Source organism: Balaenoptera physalus (assembly GCF_965194825.1).
Source record: "Balaenoptera physalus genome assembly, chromosome: 17".
In the NCBI taxonomy this organism is placed as follows: domain Eukaryota; kingdom Metazoa; phylum Chordata; class Mammalia; order Artiodactyla; family Balaenopteridae; genus Balaenoptera; species Balaenoptera physalus.
This window is the reverse complement of record NC_138895.1, coordinates 77,081,882-77,100,770: the sequence shown is the minus strand read 5'-3', so window position 1 is coordinate 77,100,770 and position 18,889 is coordinate 77,081,882. Positions and strand designations below refer to the sequence as shown.

At 36.6% G+C, this 18,889-nt stretch overlaps 1 protein-coding gene across 18 annotated transcripts in view; it reads right to left on the bottom strand.

Moving 5' to 3' along the window:
* PHF20L1 (PHD finger protein 20 like 1) overlaps positions 1-18,335 on the bottom strand; it is a gene marked incomplete at its 3' end in the record, with an annotated part of 76,570 nt that extends 58,235 nt beyond the window's left edge. For 9 of the 18 annotated variants that reach the window (XM_082433819.1, XM_082433821.1, XM_082433822.1 and 6 more), the window contains exons 1-4: positions 18,036-18,329; positions 15,761-15,880; positions 1,193-1,364; positions 963-1,047 (exon numbers count right to left, since the gene is read on the bottom strand). In XM_082433819.1, the coding sequence (XP_082289945.1) occupies positions 963-1,047; positions 1,193-1,364; positions 15,761-15,843 (340 nt within the window). In that variant the 5' untranslated portion in view covers positions 15,844-15,880; positions 18,036-18,329. Of the gene's footprint in view, positions 1-962; positions 1,048-1,192; positions 1,365-12,101; positions 12,245-15,760; positions 15,881-16,642; positions 16,743-18,035 lie in introns of those variants that run through there. The other 9 variants (XM_082433806.1, XM_082433820.1, XM_082433817.1 and 6 more) reach the window with 8 other exon arrangements.
* Between the last annotated feature and the right edge of the window lie 554 nt (positions 18,336-18,889).

Below are 18,889 nucleotides of genomic sequence, written 5' to 3'. Positions count from 1 at the left end.
GATCTTAGTTCCCCAACCAGGGATTGAACCCAGGCCCTCAGCAGTGAAAGCGTTGAGTCCTAACCACTGGACCACCTGGGAATTCCCTCAATGTGTTTCTTTAGTAAAAAGAATGAATAAGTGGTCGAGTTTAAGAAATAACTAATAGAAAACCAATGTATTTTGGAAAATATACTTACAAGTATTTCACGACTGTTTTAAATGAGATTTTAAACAAGAAATTTAAAAAATAAAATATTTAAGTATATTTCCAATAATAATTTAATGCCTTTCTAAATTAATCGGTCTACAATTTTTAAAATTCATTATCTGTCCAACAGATTCTCTCGTTTTATGCCACACTAACACACCTGATTTCTGTGGTACTTTCAACATTTCTGATAAGTTCAGTAACTTTTGATCAGTAGTAATATTAGATACCACAAAAGGCTGTTAGAAAAACTAATTCTCAATTATCTACAGAAATCAAGAAAAAAAGAGCAGGGAGAAAAATGCAATAAAGGAAATCCTCAAATTGAAAAGTTCCATACTCTTTCCTCACAAAATTGTACTGTGTTTCACTTCCAAGTTGAACTGATTTGAATTTTCCTATATCTTTAGCACTCAGGTTGAGATCTTCATAAAATAACTTAGTCAACAAACTGGAAACAGAGAAGTAGAAATAAAATGCATATAATATAAGCCTGTCAACCGAAAGCTGAAACATTTTAAGCAACTATTTACCTCTACTAATTTAAACAGTCTATTTAGGCAGTATATTATGTATCATCTTATTCTATACACTATGTAACATATTGAATGCTCCTAAAAAAGAGTATTATTAGAAGATTCATTAGGTTAAGTGTAAAACAAAGAGAAGCAACAGCTATATGTAACAATTTCATACATTAATTAAAATTAGAAATATAGTTAAATTTTACTATAAATCCCATTTTAATTCTCAGATCATTCCAAACACATACCTTCTTTGTTAATCGCCTCAATCTTGGCAGGGTAATAGCGACAGTCTGTCCAACGAGCCAGAACTTCTTCTCCGGCTTTAAAATCCTATTTTAAACAACTTTTAAGATCAATACCATGTATAATAAATAAGCATTTCCTTAACAAAAAACAAGCTTTTGTAAAATTTAACAGAATTCCTTTTAAAAATACATCATTACATATCTGGCAAACAGAAAAGCTTGCTACTTACAAAGAAGTCTTCCTCGTCTTTTAGCCCTTCTTTTCTTAATGCAGGTCTCTCAAGGGGTCTCAATCTATTGCTATCCCAGTAAATCCACTCATCATAACGATGACTCCAGCGCTCAAAATGGACCAACATCTTGCCCTCCTCGTAGTCAATTTTTTCAATTCGTGATGGATACCTCAAAAATAAAAAGAGCCTTCATATCAAAAGAAAATTCTTACATTTGTTTATACAAAGTATTAACTGAAATACTGCTTACTATTACAACCATAAATAAATATGGATCCATATTTTTAAACTACTGACCAACAAAGTTTGCTTTATTCTTTGTCTTTTCTTTTTAATGATTGTTCTCAAGACCTAATGAAATAGTTTGATACACTCCCAGTGGAAATATAAATTATATAATTTAGGATATAAATTGTGCTGTCTTGGGAAATAATTTGGTAACATGTATCAAGTGCCTTAAACATATCCCTCCTTTTTGACCAAATAATTCCAATTCTGGAACTATATACACAAAACATTTATAATAACAAAAGGTAGAAACCATATGATTAAGAAAACTGAAGACTGTCTATAACTATACTAACAATGGTATATCCACTGAATGGAATATTATATAGACTTTAAATGTAATGCTTACAAACGATTTATAATGTAGGAAAATGTAAAAGAGTAGTACTATGTTCACTAGAATTATAAGTATAGAAAATAAATTTGTCTAGCAAAAAATATCAACATGTACATTTATCTCTATATGGCAAAAAAAGTACTTTCTCTTTTCTGTTCTTCTACACTTTCCAATATTTTATAATGAGCATCAATGATGGTAGGGAAAGCTCAAACCTTCAGTTTAAAAATATAAAAATAACATCACATTGTTCTGTCTTTATGTGTGCTGATTCTCTTATGATGAATTCCAAAATAAAAATTAGTTAACTTGAAACTTTTAGCACAAAAAAGGCCTCTTCATTCCTAATGTACTGTATTAAATGTTCACAGTGACTCAAAGGTTTTTTTAAAAGTAACATTAAATAACATTCAGAATTCAACAGCAGCACACGGTAGATGATTCAGCCATAGAGTTTACCTCATACTTTTGCTGGTTTTTGATAAATCTCAATTTTTTATTTTCCCTGTGGAATAAATGTAAATTTATATTGTTAACATAAATTTAAATATAAAGCACAATAGACCTCACATAACTTTGAAACCTAGGCACCGATTACCACCTGCTTCACAGATCCCTCATGCTGTTCAAGGCTTTTTATGCGTCTCCAGGGCCCTGAACTGTTCTCTGGTATAGCTTCTTTCCTTCCTTCAGTCTAAGGAACTGAACTGTTTGGAGTTTCCTCAAACACAACAATGCGCTGTCAAACGTCTGTGCTTTTGTACCTTCTGTTCTCTCTGCCTGGACCTAAGCTGCCCTTCCCTTCCTCTGTATGCTCATCATTCAAGACTTGGTTTAACATGTAGCCACTTGTGTGAAGACTTCCCCGACTCTCCTCCCCCTGGTGCTCTCACTGCACCCGTCTCATCATAATCATCTCTGGGCACGTTCCTAAACTGTGTGCTGTGGAGCATTTACAGCCCTTGAGACATTAATACATGTGACACAAAAAAAGGGTCCCGTGGTCAAATAAGCTAGGGAAATGGATTAAATAAACCGTTTTCTGTACTGAAAGACTTCTTGGTCCTGTCAATAAGACAGAAATAAAGCATGCACTATTACCAAACCATGTCACCCTTTCATCACAAAGTATTTATGAACATTTCCTGAGAGAGTAGAGGTCTAAGGAACATGATGTTAGCAACTACTCTGGCCTGTGAGTTTCGGGGACTGAGTCATGGCCACCTTTGTACCCCCAGCATCTTCACAGTGACAGACACACACTGGCTACTCAGGGAATGCTCGGCATGAATAAGAAGTGACGTTAAAGAAAGAAAATCTGCACATTTCTTCAGAACTAAGAAGGCTGTCGACCCAATTATAACTTTATGTTAGATCTTACTCTTAAGTCTTTTTGAGGGAATAGGTGTGGGTAAGGAAACGTTTTGTCCAAGAAAAGCATGAAAACAAGAAAACCTAGGGGATTAATATACTCCCTGAGGTGGATATGCCGATTCCACTCATTTAGAATCAGTGCTATAATGCTTGTCTTTTGCAATGTTGCTTTGATTTGTTTTTGCTGCTTTGGTTTTTAAAACATAAAAAATGTCAATAGCATTAAGGGAAGCCTAGAGATACGGTTGTCCTTTATTTTTCAACATTCACTAGCCACTTAACTACTATAAACAGATGTTCTATCAGTTCTAAGTTTCTAATTTATGTGTTTATTATCATATCTTTCTGATTTTGAAAAAAAAAATTAGAGGTTTATTCCATAGGTTCCTTCAAATTCTAAATGTACACAATTAAATGGTAGGTTAAAAGGAAACATAATTAACTCTTATCTTCAAGGAGCTTAGCTTAGTGTTAGATGAAGAGAGAGAAGCAGCAGAATATTGACAGAGTCATAAATCCATCAGGCCCTATGTTCTTTCTTTACTGAGCATCAGCTGATTTTTATATACCTTATCTCATTAGATCCTGGTAACCCTCGAAGGTACAGATAACACAGTCACCATTTAACAGGTGAAGACTGTCCAAGGATACACATGGTAAGAGTATTCAAAGTCAGAGCTAACTGGCACAAAAAGCCTTTAGGAGAAATGGGATAAGGCCTGTATCAAAGTAATTATACCATACATGGTAAACTGGTAAGTATAGATAACATTTTTTTTCTCCTTTGTATCAAGCTTTTATTTCCGAAAAACCATGAATATTGAGGTGGACATATAATAACAATTATTTGGTAAGGGCCCAGATATTATGCTTTTGACATAGCATGGGGTTAATGACAACATTATAGCAAAGGTATCTAAAAAGAAAACAAAAATTTTTGTCAGAGTTGATTCTCTCATTAACAGATTTCCTAACAAATTTAGTTAGTTCTTCCTGAAGATAGTGAGCAGTGGGATACTAACTTCATGCTAATTTTGACTATGATTTCTCTCTGCCACTATATAATTTTTTATATATATATTTTTTGTAATTTGAATATACTTTATTTTTTTCATTGACGTATAGTTGACTTTTCAAAAATTCGACATAAGATGCTATAATTAACTGTTCAGAGAAAATCGGAGCATTCACTGAAGGTTCTTGGGAGACATTATCTATGTTGGTCTTGGTGGGGAACTTTAAGGATTCAGACCTAATGAACATGGTACAAAGGTAAAGTGTATACATAAAGCATTGCTCATTTATTCAATCAATGTTCATTTACTTAAAACCATCATGTGACTCAGAGTTAAGCAATCTACCGGACAAGGAGGATTCAGACAAGCAGACTGTCGTCTCCGTCCTCGTGGACCTCAGGATCAGAGACTGGAGGGGCACTTCAAGGAAACAGTTCCCTTTGGCTAGGCTACACGGTAAGTAGTAAGGTGAGTAAAGGAGAATAGTGGGACATCAGACTGGACTGGTTAGCCAGGTTCAAACTAAAGGGCTCTGAAACAGTGAACTAATGAAATGACCCTTCATTCATTACATTCAAACAGGGAATCCCGTAAAGTCTGTACTTAATTTGGTTCTCAGTTACACCTTAGAAAAAAATCCTAACATCAAGATCTTTGCTATACACGTAAAATGCACAAAATGGCAATTTAACATATAGTTCTAGACAGTGAAATGATTTCCTTGTTCAAGATGGCCCATAGTAATAATGCCTTGATACACATAGTGAATAAAAAATACTTCCAAACAAATGCATTCACAAATGCCTCTAGATCTTGAACGACAGCAGTATTATTTTGATGCACAATTTATGTTTTGTCATAACTGAGCGTGAATGGAATGTAAGATTTTTCTTACTGAATTTGGAAGATGTCGTGATCATGTTTTATTTCTTTTTTTTTAAAGAATGAATCATGAAAGCTGTTAAGAGTAAAGAATAGTGATTACGCTGGGTCCCGAACATTTATAAATGATGCGGGAAAAGAATTGAAAAGTAGGAGACTGGGGTTTCAGAGTTAAAACAATTAGGGATAAGAAGAAAGAAAAAAAAAAAAAAACATAGTTGGCATCTCTCCAGGGCACAAAGAAAGCGATGGAGAGAAGGCAACCTCACTGGGACTACGATCCCTCAACGCCAAAATTCTACATAGAGCTCTACTACTCCTTATCGCGTCACTGCAAAATACCATAAAATTGCCACTGTCTTCCCTATTATAATCCCACTTTGAAATGCCTGCACTGTTTAAATGATATTTACTTGTATAGAAATTAAGGGACTGCCTCCATTGCTCTGGGCCTACCTTGCCCTCATATGTCTTTGGCACTTGAATCTTAGAGAACACAGTTTACTCTGAGCAAACTTAGCAAGAAAAATAATCCACCCTAAATTGTTTATTAGGTTTAATGGAAACAAATGGCATTCAGAAACACTGAGAAGTCTTTACAATGATTCTTGCTGAATTTAACAGAATTCTCATACATGCAATTCTACTACTGTAATCTCTCAATTGATTTCTTAGGACTCTTTCTGAATCAGTGTGGTCAAAATCCTCTAATGGTCAAGTTCAACTGTAACAACAGAGTAGAGCAAGACCATTACCAAAAACGAAAATAATTTTCACCTTCTCTGAACTCTTCTAACTCTTTATTGCCTCATCTAATACCAGCATTTTAACACCGTCACTGGTGCCTCCCACTTACACAAGATAGTTCAGAGAATCAAGATTTATGGATTCTGAACTAAACCTGTAACCCAATAAGAACCAGATACTGACCAAAGAGGTTAGCTACACACTGAATATACTGTATTGGTTCCCTGTAACATCAACTCTTGTGTGTTGTCAAAACACAAAGAGAAGTGAGAAACCTAAAATGGGAATTACCATTACAGATGAATTACTATACTGGCTCACGGTGTTAACTGTTTTACATGGGCAGATCCTGACTGACAGCTAGATCAGGAAACCATGATCCCCTGAGGCTATATGAAAAAAACACTTTGGTGTAGATGTGTATGCGTATTCTCTTGAGAGAGGGGTTCCCAACTTTAATCAGATTTCAAAGGGGTCCATGATCAAAAAAAAAAAAATTCTCTGGAAGGCAAGATCATCTGTTAACACTGAAAACTATAGGTGTCCCACTCTCCTTGGAAGGAAGAAAGAAATGATGGGCATGCAGCTATGTCAGAACTACAATATGACAGATTAAAAAAAAAAAACTTTTATATTCAATGCAGTAACAGTAAAACAATTAAACATGATTTGAATTTAGAGAACTCAATCTGATTTATCACCTAGTTTGATACATCTAGATTTTTACCTGTACTGATAGAGAACATCAACCATGAGAAAATGATAAGGGAAATTCCTTGATACACCGATGGCCTACAATCGCCTACACTTAAGCCAAAGGACATGGTTGTTAACTACTCGTTGATAGGTTACAACACCCTGAGCAAGGCCAGACTTTATCAAACGTCCCAAAAACCATCAGAATTCACTCTGAGATTTAACTAATCATTTGAATAAGTGCTGTATAAATCAAAAAGGCAACTAACCCAATAAATTATTCAAATTACGTATTTTAAATAATAGTCCTGTTCTTGTTTATATTGGTAAAACAATAAAATTTCTAATTTATATAAATTTAAAAACTGACAGTTCCTCATCCATTTCATTTAACTCAACACTGAGTCTCTAATTCACTGTATGTCAAGACACTACACTAGGAATAAAGCTACAAATACAAATAACAATCAACAAACTCAGATTCAGCACAGACGGGAGAGAAAAAGGGAATCAATAAGCTAATACAATTACAATATAGCACATAGAAGGAGTACCTAAATTAGATGTTCTCTTGGATAAAGTAGTTCTTCGACTTTTAAAGGATGAAATACACTTAAAATATGACTTAAACATAATCTAAATGTTAGCAGAATCTTTGGGAGTTAGAATTCACAATTCACAACAGTCTTGTTGATAAGAATCACATAAGCAAGAAACTCTAACATGGTATCATAAAAAATGACTAAAACATATTGCAAGAGATAGAAATAGAGACCTTTCTCACATACAATTGTCAGGAAGAGGATTATTTGCCAAATAATAAAAATTAATGTAGAATGAAGTCCAAAGCAAACATAATATTCCTATAACCTACTAACCTTTTAAAATTTTTAGCTTTCTGGAAATACTTTAAATTTACATTATGCTTTGTAATTTTCAAGTGTTTTCTCACCATTCACTCTCTACAACGTCACCTATTATTACAGTATTTTTAGATGATGTGCTTGTAGGTATTGCATGTTAATTTGTTTCACACTTGAGGAACAGACTGAAAACAAAACCCTTTTAATTCAAACCTGATATTCCAAAATAAAGTATAAATCCAAAGAATCTATTAATAGAATTTCAAGAACATTCAGAGGATGGTTATATATGTCAAAAATCACATCTTTTACAACACTGAATTCTAAGGATCTCAGTGCATTATCCCTCAGGTCCTCTTTTCAGACCCATTCATCCCCAGGACCCATGTTCAACACAAGCAGCCAGACCACCCTGCTTCCCACCTGTCCATAATCTTTGCAGCAAAGAATGGGTAAGATCAGAGTTAGCTACGTATTCTGCTTCAGCAACTCGGAGCAGCCACCTTTCAAATTAAGGTTTCATTTCAAATCACTGGATTTATTTAAACTCCTGTTCCTCTCTACCTCCTCGCCACGCCTACAGTCGTTCATACCATCCGTGCTGACCAAATCAAAATGCCCACCCCACAGCCTTTATGCTCATTACCATCTCCTGCCGTAAGAATCAATTAGACTATCAAAAATTCCTTTCCCACTCCACCAAAACCGCCACCAGTATTCTACTCAAAGTTTATGTACTTCATACAATTTGTTCAGGCCAACATGACCATTCTTCGTTAGTTAATTCTGTTACAAAACTCCAAACTCTAGCAAGCTGCAGTCCACCCAGTTTCTATTTCTTAATATTTAGCATTTAAAAATTATTTTAATACTACAGATAGTCATATATGCTTATACACCTATGATTAAAGTTTTAAGAATTTACACTGACTCCTCTCCCATTAGATTCTACTTTCTTAGAATAACTAATATTCATGCTATTATTATTACTAAAGCTAACGTTTATTAAGTGCCTACCATGTGGCAGAAAACATGAAAAGCTCTAAATGTGCACTGTCTTGCTCATCCTCAAAGAACCCTTTGAGTTAGGTACTACTACTGTTCCCAGTTATTTAAGGAGGTCATAGAGGCTCTGAAAGTCAAGTAATTTTCTCAAGTCGAAACAGTGGTGGATCCCTGAATGGAAGTTTGTCTATCTCTTAAAGAATGTGCTTTTGATCATTATATATTCTGCATCTTACAACTGATCATTTTCAGCTCTTGTAAAACTTACGGCAGTATTTCAAATATAGGGGGCTCTTTATCAAGAGGTACTGAAAACAAAAACAATATAAAATCAAGTTATCTGTTTATTTTTTCTTGCAAATTTACTCTTCTGCTTCTGATACAAAATAAAATGTGTAAAGCTTTTCGTTAGCCCAGAGAGTATGGAAAACAGCTTTTATTATACTGTACAAAATAAACATCCTCCCTCCCTTGTGTAATTCGTAATAGTTTGACAAATATCATTTTATGCTTAGTTTTCAACCAGTAAGTCACAATTCATTTGCAGTAGTGTTCTGCAATGGTAACCAGATTTCAGAATATCCCCAAAACTTTTGGGTTCATTCTTTACCAACCCACCAAAATTCAATGAACTTTGCTGGGCACCTTTTATGAGTAAAAGGGGCTAGGCCTTGTATATAATTCATTTCACATCAGTAGCTTATTCTTCAGTACTTTACCTACCCATGATGTACTAGAAACTAGAAATTCATTTTTAATTGAGGAGGGTTGGTTTTTTGGCAATGAGAAAACAGACTTTTAAGACACACTGAATATTAAATATCCACATTCTTTCTTCAATTTTATTGCAACAATTCTCTCCAAGTTGTGTTAACTTTAATGACTGAAATAACATAATACTTACATACCAGTTTCTAATTTAATAAGAAGAAAAATTTTATCTGCTGATTAATGATCTGCAGGAGGTGGTAGGAGGAACGGTTAATAGTTCTTCAATACAAAGTCATATAAAAATACTAAAACACTGAAACCCTTATGAAGAATAGCAAAACTAAGCTGCTTTTTCAATACCATGTTAATTTCTTTTAAGAAATTATACTACCAATTTTTAAAACTTAAAGCTAGTATTCTCTCCCTCAGTTAAAAAAAAATCATTTAAAAATAAAATTAAAAAAAAATAAAAAAATAAAAAATAAAATTAAAAACCATCTGCAGATACAGTTCTGTCTACTCAGCGAGACTAGAATTGCAAAACATTCTTTTTAGTAAAATTGATTACCACCACAGATAAATTATTTCCTAATTATTGGCTTTAATCAATTACTCACCACAAAACAAAGCATTATGTAATGTGATAAGACAAGTGTAAAATCTCGCAACACATAATAATAATATTCAGCAGGAAAAACGTAACAAATAGGGAACTGGATGTGTGTGACAGATGATGATCGAACTTCAACCAAATATCAGATAAGCAAATAAAACTGTCTTCTCTCTTGATCCAACCCTTGTCATTACATGAATGCACACAAAGCACAGAACAATAAAAGTCAATCCATGATTAACCGTAAACACAGGTAGCCTTTTTTTTTTTTTTTTAATAAAGCAACAAGGGCCTAAACCCTAACAACTATCCAGCCAGATAGCGCTTGGGACTACAGAAAGAGGAGAAGCAAGAAAACGGACACACATCAAAGTACGCGCAGCTCAATATATTCTGTTCTACTGAAAAATAACAAAAAAGGATTTTTGGATCATGCATCACTTTGTCCATACTTACATTTTACTTCCTCCAACTAACATAAACAGTTAAAACAGACTATAATATCAAAAAATAATCCTGGATATTTCCACTGCTGTCCACCTCAAAAACTGTATCTTCAGGTTAACAATTCTGTATGGTCTAGACAGGTGGTTCTTGTATGTGGTCCCTAGACCAGCAGCATCGGCCTCATGTGGAGACCTGTGAGAATGCACATTATCGCCCCACCTCAGACCTACTAAATTAGAAGCTTGTAGCTGTTGGGCCCACCAATCTGTGCCTGACAAACCCTTCAGGTGATTCTTATACAGGCTCATGTTTAAGAACTACTCTTTCAGACTTCACCTGAATCACTTTCAAAACTGTAGGATCAATGAACTTTGTAAGAGAACCAATTTGTTAGTGAATGGGTACTACACAGAAAGTTAGTGAGTTAAAGTACTAAAGCCAATAGTTATGATTCTAAGTAATTTCAAAATTAAAGTTAATGAGAAAGCATTTAAATGATGGGAGAGCAGGATGTAGAAAGAGTAACTACCTGCCCAATACCACTATATTACAAATAACTTCAAACCTCTATATTTTTGTTCCCAATTATATTCACCTTTCTCCACCTTTTTCAATACATTTTCTCTTCTTCTAGAGACCAGCAGTTTTGGGCAAACTGCATTGGACTTCTAGTCCTTGCCTACTTTACTTCTGCCTCAAGCCATTATTTACCTATCTAAAAGTGAGATTAAAAAACCTGTCACCCCTGAATAGGTGAAAAGTAGATAAAAGAGCTTGGGTTTCTAGTTCAAGGGATCTGAGAGATCACTGAATATGTCACACCTTTACTTTAAGGACATTAAAGCAGAGAAGTAAGTCTCCAAAGTCTCACAGTCCACGGCAGAACAGCACCTAGAACCCACATTTTCTGACTTTAGTTAAATTTACTTTTTTCAATATTCCTTTTCTCTTGCCTTTCAAGAAAACTAGGATAAGCAAAAAATTTGAGCAGAAAAGAAAAAGCTCAATTAAAAAAAAACATGAATCAACATAATGAAAGGAAGACTATTAGAGAAAGAACAATAAGAACAAAGCAGGTGTGTTTCAAAATAAATATGTCTACTCCTATTTCTAATCTTGCTTTCAACATTTTTTTGTGGGGGGGAGAAGGGGAGGAGAAGGGAGAACTTTATCTTTAAAAGTTCATGGGGTTTTCTTTTGTGGAAATTTTAAAAATTAAAGTACTAAAATGTTTGTACACTGGTGCAGACCTGTTTGATGATTATTAAACTGAGGGTTCACTTAGATCTTAGGATTCAAAACTTGTGACTTTCTGAATGTAAAGAATCTCAGAATTTAAAAACAAGTCCTATGAATTTCAATTTGAAATTCTCTACAGGCAGGGTCCTTAATCTGGAGTCCACGGGTAAGTTTTCTACCACCACCCATAATATATATTACTCAGTTATTTTGGTATATAAACACGATTGTACATTTTTCTGAGTCTACAGATGAAATTAGGTTTTCAAAGGTGGTAACTCAAAATTAGAATCAATACTTTCCAAGTACAAAGAGATTTAGGAAAGGTCAACATACAAAAGGACAAATTTTATTTATATTAGCAAAATAATATTTTTAAAGTATTCGCCTATCATTTCTACAAATTCCAAACTCACCTAATGTAATTTAAATGTGTTTTCAGTTTTTAAATTTGATCTACATACTACTTTTCAGGAGCACACTTCTGTTCCAAATACAGATCACACAACTTATCTCTACTAGTGTTTTCCTTTGAATAGCAAATCCAATCAGTAAAAGACAATCCCTTTTAATTCAGACAATACGTAATTTTATTTAAATTAGAAAGTATTTGTACTTCCTACAATCTAAATTTCTTCGATTTTCCGACTCTACTAAAATTCTGTTCATGAACATTTTAAAAACTCACATTTGCAAATGTTCCATACAGTTCAAAAAACTCCAAATGTGTGGAAACAGCATTTGTCAATTCAAATTTATACTGTTCTATCAAACTCTGTACTTGCAGACATCTCCACATTTTTTTATCTTTCATTTTCCTTTCCTTTAGATCTAGAAGAGAATTACATAGAAATATTCCAATAAAGGTCGGACGAGCGTAACTCATCTGAATATTTTAAAATGACTTTATAATTTCAAGTTGAAGAGTAACACCAGAGCATATTACTTTGTTTGTTTTGTTTTCACAACTAAAACTTGCTATAGAGTATTTTAATTTCAGTCAAAAAGTTAAATCAGTAGTCAAAACTGGTTTATCACATTTTTTTACTGAATAATGTTCAGAATGATTAGATACTTTAACATTTTTAAGGGTGCTTTCTAAATTATAAAACTCTGCAAAAACAAAGATTTTATTATCACCTCAAAAAGAAGGTTTTATAGCATGTTGCAATGACATGATATTCCTTCTGTATTCCAGGCCATTCTCATGTCAACACTAAGGCTACATTTAAAAACTTATACACTTGAGTCTTCAGATCCCCAAAGATATATTTTTGAACTCTCCCTCTTCCCTTGCATTTACCTCAGTGCTTTATAATTATGTATTATTTTATATAATTTGAAACAAGTTTAAATACATTATTTTATTTGATCCTTAAAATAATTCTGTAAGTAAAAATCAGTAACACTGCTTGCATTTTACTGCTAAGCCAACCAAGTTCAAGGACTTAACTCATATTTACAGGATCAGAAAGTGGCAGTCTGAATTTGAACCTGCCTCTTTCCTCTTTAGAATCCACTGATATTGTCTCAAATATAACTTCAACTCTGAACTTTCTCTTTCCCCAAACACATTCCTGTATCAACGACCTGTATTTATTTTCATTCTTATGATGTTACTGCATTCAAGAAATTATAAAGCTAATATGTTCAGGTTTGGATATACAGAGGCTGCGGTGGCATATATGAGGGAGATAAGACAGAAAATGGTTGATTGTGTTAGCTGTGAACATTAACACATTAAAAGTCTTTTCAAAGACTTTTAAATTAAAAGACTGTTGAGAAAGACATTAAAATGTTTTGAGTAAAACTACAAATTTTTTAAAAATTAAAGCAACCCACATTTCTCAGTAGGAGTTAGGTTTAGTCCATATAGAAGAGATCCAGGTATCAAAAACCACACACTGGAACAGAAGGCGACTGGCCTCTCACTGGCTTCTCAGGGCCTGCATTCATTAGTATTGGTAAATAATCAAATCACCAGGGTTTTCCAATGTAGCTGGAAAATTACTTTGAAAGCAAAAAGTAATAAATTGCTACTTAAAAATGTGGAGTGTATTTTCGAGGATGAAGTATCTTTCTGAACTTTAAAGAATATGTGATATGGTTTGCTCAAGGAATAATAATATACTTTCCCCTAAAAAAATAGGTTGAGTCTTCCTCTTAAATCAAATCTACCCCAAACCTAAATGTGGGAGCTTAACTTTAATTTCTGCCCACTAAATTTAGAGTTTATCCTTTTATTTCTAGAGCACATACTAAAAAATATTTTCCTTTTTTTAATATAGGACAAACCTTCTACATATAAGACAAATTGGCATTCAGGTGCCCTACTATCACAACTTTCCCTCCGTACTTCTCTTTAAAAGCTAATGTATCAACGTGTAAGTCATTTTCTTAGTAATAGCTATACTGCTTATTATAAATGTCTTACGTACAAAGAGAGTAAGTAATATTTGCATTTCTGCCTGTCCCTCCCCGTCCAATGCCTATAATTCAAAAGACATTTATGGAATAGTATTGAGTAGGGCCTCAATACTATTCCAACTGAATGAATAAACGTGGAAGACTAAGCACTCAATATGGATGCAACCCAAAGAGAATATGAAAGAAAGTAGAGAGGGAGGGATGAAAGATGGAAGGAAATTAGTTCAGTATATTTTCAGTGATTAACTGTTTTGCTCTCATAAGAATATCAAAGTTTCTCAACACTTAAATAATCCTTCTATATTTTTACATGCTATTAAAGCAAAAATTTGTGGAATTTATAGGGGATACAGAATGGCCCTTAACAAAAGAAACAATATAAAGAATAAAGTTTATCTCATTTAAAAATAACATCTGTTAAGAGCACCATGTCTCAAAGAACTTCTTTTGTGCCCCATATAAAATTCAATACCTCTTAGCAGTTAATTAGCTGTCCTACAGTAAAGTACTTTACTTTCAATAGTGTGTCCCTTCAGAGCAAAAAGCTTCTTTTGGTCAAAATAAGAACCAAAGAGAGCCAATTACTGACTAAAATAGCATCTTTCATTGTATGGTCTAATGCAGTGGCTCTCAATCAGGAGCACATAAGCCCTCCACCCCCCAAAAAAAACATTCGGCAACATCTGGAGACACTGTTTACCATCATAACTCAGAGGGACGCTACTGCCTGGCTCCCAGGTGCTTTCCAAGCCCCTCCTGAGAACACTGTGTACGTTCTCCAGCTGAGGAGAGTAATTAAGCCCCTTAAAAAGGAGCACTCACTGAGATGCAGCTTGGAGGCATGAGGCCAAATAACTGGGCTTTCCCACCTCAAACTACAGATTCAAACTGTCCCAAGCAGACCCCATTAAGCTGGGGGTCACGGACGTTTGCAGAGTTCCAACACCTTTGTTTTTGCTAATAGACAAAAACCCCAGGCTGGTCTAAAGTCAAATATCATGACTAATCAAGATTTCTCTGCCTGCCATTGCCAACTCAGGAAGTTGACTTAATACAAATCAATCAAAGACAAATCTACAAAATGCCCACTACATTTGAAAGGGAGTTGTAGTGAAAAGAAAATGTCAAAAAGGCTGGTAAAGTTGTTGAACTGCTAGACCCCTCATCAAAATAAATGGGCTTCAAGAGGAACTGAGGCTGAACCAGGAGACAGCCACCCAGAGAGCAGAACTAGAGGCCAGCTAACCGGAATGAGGAAGGCATTCCCTAGGAGAAAGGGGGAATTCTTATTCCTACTGCAGTCCAGTGATCCTGGTGTGTGCTATTTCCCCTTCTTTCCTTTCCAGGTGGTGATTTTATCCTAGGTAACCAATTCCTCCTATACCATTGTATGTAGGAGTATGTTGGAGGTGTCTGAATTCACCCCTTATCATAGATGGCCGGTATAGGAGAAGAAATAAGAGAAGGCCTGAAAGGATTACTCATTTAAAACTGGAAACAGTAACAACCTGCCTTTAGGTCAGTGCACTCTGGGGAAGGAGGAGGTAAACTGGGTTTTGGTTTTAGGTGGAATAGTGAATGACGGCTATGCTAACCATCAACATATTCTGTAGTTTGAAAGGCCACCTCTGACACAGGCCAAAAAAAGTAGATTTGCATCAAGTTTTATCCAAAACTTGGGAATCTGGTTATCTGGATTAATCTTCTCCCTCCTACCACCCACAGAGCTCATATTAAGTACAAAAGAGTACTGATAACTGCAAAATCTGAAGAGTAGGAAAACTAAAAAAACAATGTATATGTTTACTCAAAATATGAACAAGTTAATGTTTCTGCCACTGTCAGAAGAAGAGCAATTAACCAGCCCATGTAAAACTACAGATATCATGCTTTAGGTCAAGGGCTCCATATTTTCCATACCATTTTTGTAAGTAGTCCAGTGCCTCCAAACGAGCACCAATCTCAAAAGTGATTCCAGGACGATTTGGGGGCTTTTTACTCATCTTGAGATCCTGTTCTTCGGGATTCTCTTTTCACTACCTCAAGAGAAAAAAAAAAAAGTTAGATTCTGATGCATAAAAGGCACAAGGGATTAAACAGAATTTTTTAAACATTACATGAGAAGTTAAAGTAACTGCCAAATTTTTAAGAAATTTGAATGATGATTACCAATATCTCTAGGTAAAGTACTGTACAACTTGCAGGCAATCTTAACAATGAATTAAGAAAAGGGACATTAGAAAGCTAACTACTTTAAAAGAATGAATAGATGGGGATTAAAACTAACTAATGGCTAAAATGCTTTAAATTTTAACTCGAAAATACCCAAGAAAATTCTTCAGGATAACAGATGAAAATGTTTTTCTGTCTTTGAAAACTCAGTACAATTGAGTGTCCTGGCATATGGCTACTGAAATTCTTAAGAGAACAAATTAATCAAGTTTTTCAACAAATATTTATTGAGTGCCTTGTAACACAAAACACTTGATAACACACTAAAGAACACAATGATGGAAGAAACAGTAGACACACTCTTCCAGTGCAGATTTAGTAATTCCTCTTGTGATTAGGATTTTTCATTACCTATGATCTCCCACCTTGGTAGCACATGATTCAATAATTTTAATTTAACTATAAACTTGCAGAGGAAATTTCTTTTTCTTCACATTCAACAAGCAACAATGACACATACATTTCTTAACTCTGAGAACTTATTTCTACTATATTTCAACACAGACAGTACCCACACTGACAATAAAAATGATTGTACGTTCAAACAAACAAAAAACTACAAAGGAATACCTATTCCTCTCTAGACCACGGACATGTGGAACATTCACAATCCTCCTGGCCAGTGGCGACCCAGCACACTTGAGGTAGCCTCTTTTTCACTAACTAGCACCTGAGGAATATGAATGCATTTTGCAACAGCCCAATCAAAATATAATATTTAATCAGGAATGGAAACCTACTGGGGGAGAGGAGAAATCTCAAAAACCGTTTTGAAATTTAGAATTACTAATATGACTATGCTCCCTCCCAATTTAAAAAAGAAAACACACAACTGTGTCATGTTTTTTCAATGGTTTTGCCACAATTCAAAAGGGACATAACAGCAAGCATAAAAACCAACTGACCTTTCCTCTTAGAAAGAATCTGCTAAGTAAGGGAAAATACATGCCATATATGCCAAATACAACAATACATGTCATAAAAATACGTAAAATCAAACTTAAATACTCATGGGGGGTGGGCGGGGCGGGGGGGAGATATCCTCCTGCCTGCCCTGGCAGCAGCAAAGATTAATGCATTAAAGTTAACAGTAGGCTCAGCCAGAGGGCGTTTGGTGCATAAGAAACAGTAGTATGAATATTTTTAAGAGCGGTCTGGTCAGTGTGCAACATACAAGGCAGTTACTTGTAGAAATGTAATCCACCTTTTCTGCTGCTCTTCACAGGGAGAACTTAGTAAGGGGTAATTGACAAGTTACACTAACATTTTCTAGGATCAAACTTAGAACCCACAAGAAGTGACAAAGTTAATACATATAATTCCCCCCCAGTGACACCGCGGGATGAGGTGCCAGAAAAGGAAAGATTTCCTTCTTCTTGGGTGGAGAGGGGCAGATGGGGAGGGATCTGAATTAAGGAAAAGTAAGACCAAGTAAACAGTCTATTGGGGGAGGGGGGTAAAACCTGAAGCAGAAAGAGAAAGGGGGACGGAGAGAACGGAGAGGAATAAAAACCGGGAAGGAAAACGAACAAGAAAGCAAAAATATATAAGGGTGGTGAAACCTGAGGACCGGACAAACGGGAAGGAAGAGTAAATCAGCAAGAAGATACAACCCTGGGAAAGTGAAGCAATGGTCAGAGAATGGCCGCGGGGCCGAAAAAAACGGTGGGGGGAGGTGATGCGGGGCGGGAGGGGGCTGACCAGAGACAGACAGGAAAGGCTCAGACCGGGCGGCCAGGGTGCAGGAGACGCCTCCAGGTTTGACAGCCGTCCGGCCCTCGGCAGGGGGGGGGTAGGAAGGGAGGGGGAGAGGGAGCGGCGGCGCCCAGACAATAGGGGCGGCAAGTTACGGAGAGGGACGCGGGAGGGGAGCGGGCCAGAGACAGACACCAGCGCTGGGGTGTCCCGGGCGGCCAGGCGGGGGCCAGGCGGCCTCCAGGCCCTGGGCGCCGCCGCCTCTTACCGACTCGGCCTCCTCTTTGCACAGTTGCCGGGCTGTCCGGGGCCGAGCCGGGGCGCGAACAGGACGGCCAGCCCGGGACTCCGCCTCCGCCTCCTCCCAGGCAGCGGTCGGGGAGGGAGCAGGAGCGGAGCGGAGCGAGCTGGGGCCGCAGCGCGGGGTCGGGCCCGAGGTCGCGCGGGAGGGAGCAGGTCCGAGCCCTCAAGCCCGCTCCATGTCCGCTGCCATCGCCTCCTCCGCCACCGGCCAGCCCTGACGCGACGCCGGCCCAGACGACGTCAGCCGCCCGCGACGAACCGGAAGCGGGCCTGGTCGCGTCACGTGACGCGAGAGGGTTGGGCCCGGGCCGTGCGGCCGATTGGAGGGCCGCCCTGGGAGGCGGGGCTTTGCGGCAGTTGGCTGACAGCTGGCGGGAGGGGCCCCGGTTAGCGAAGGAAGGAACGCGGGCCCCGGGACCCCACTGGCAATTGAGAAGTGTTTGACCTTTGGGAGATGAGAACGAAGCCCACTGAATGTCATTGTTGTTGATTTGTTAGGAACCAGGTTCTCAAAATTCCTCAATCCCAGCACCCTGGGCAAACTTTTGTAAAGGCACACTACACGCTTTCTTAGATATCCACCCCATTCCACATTAAGAATAGAGCAAATGGTTACTGTTATAAAGTAAATAAACGTCTATTGAATGAATGCTTAGTGGCAGGCACTGTGCTGTAAGTACATCACATGACAACCACAATCTCACAATTGTATTCCTTTATAGTCTAGGAGATCCTTACAACACAAAAGGCAAATATTACTAAGACATTCTGTGTGTGTTGCATGTGTGTGTGTGTGTGTGTGTGTGTGTGTGTGCAGCT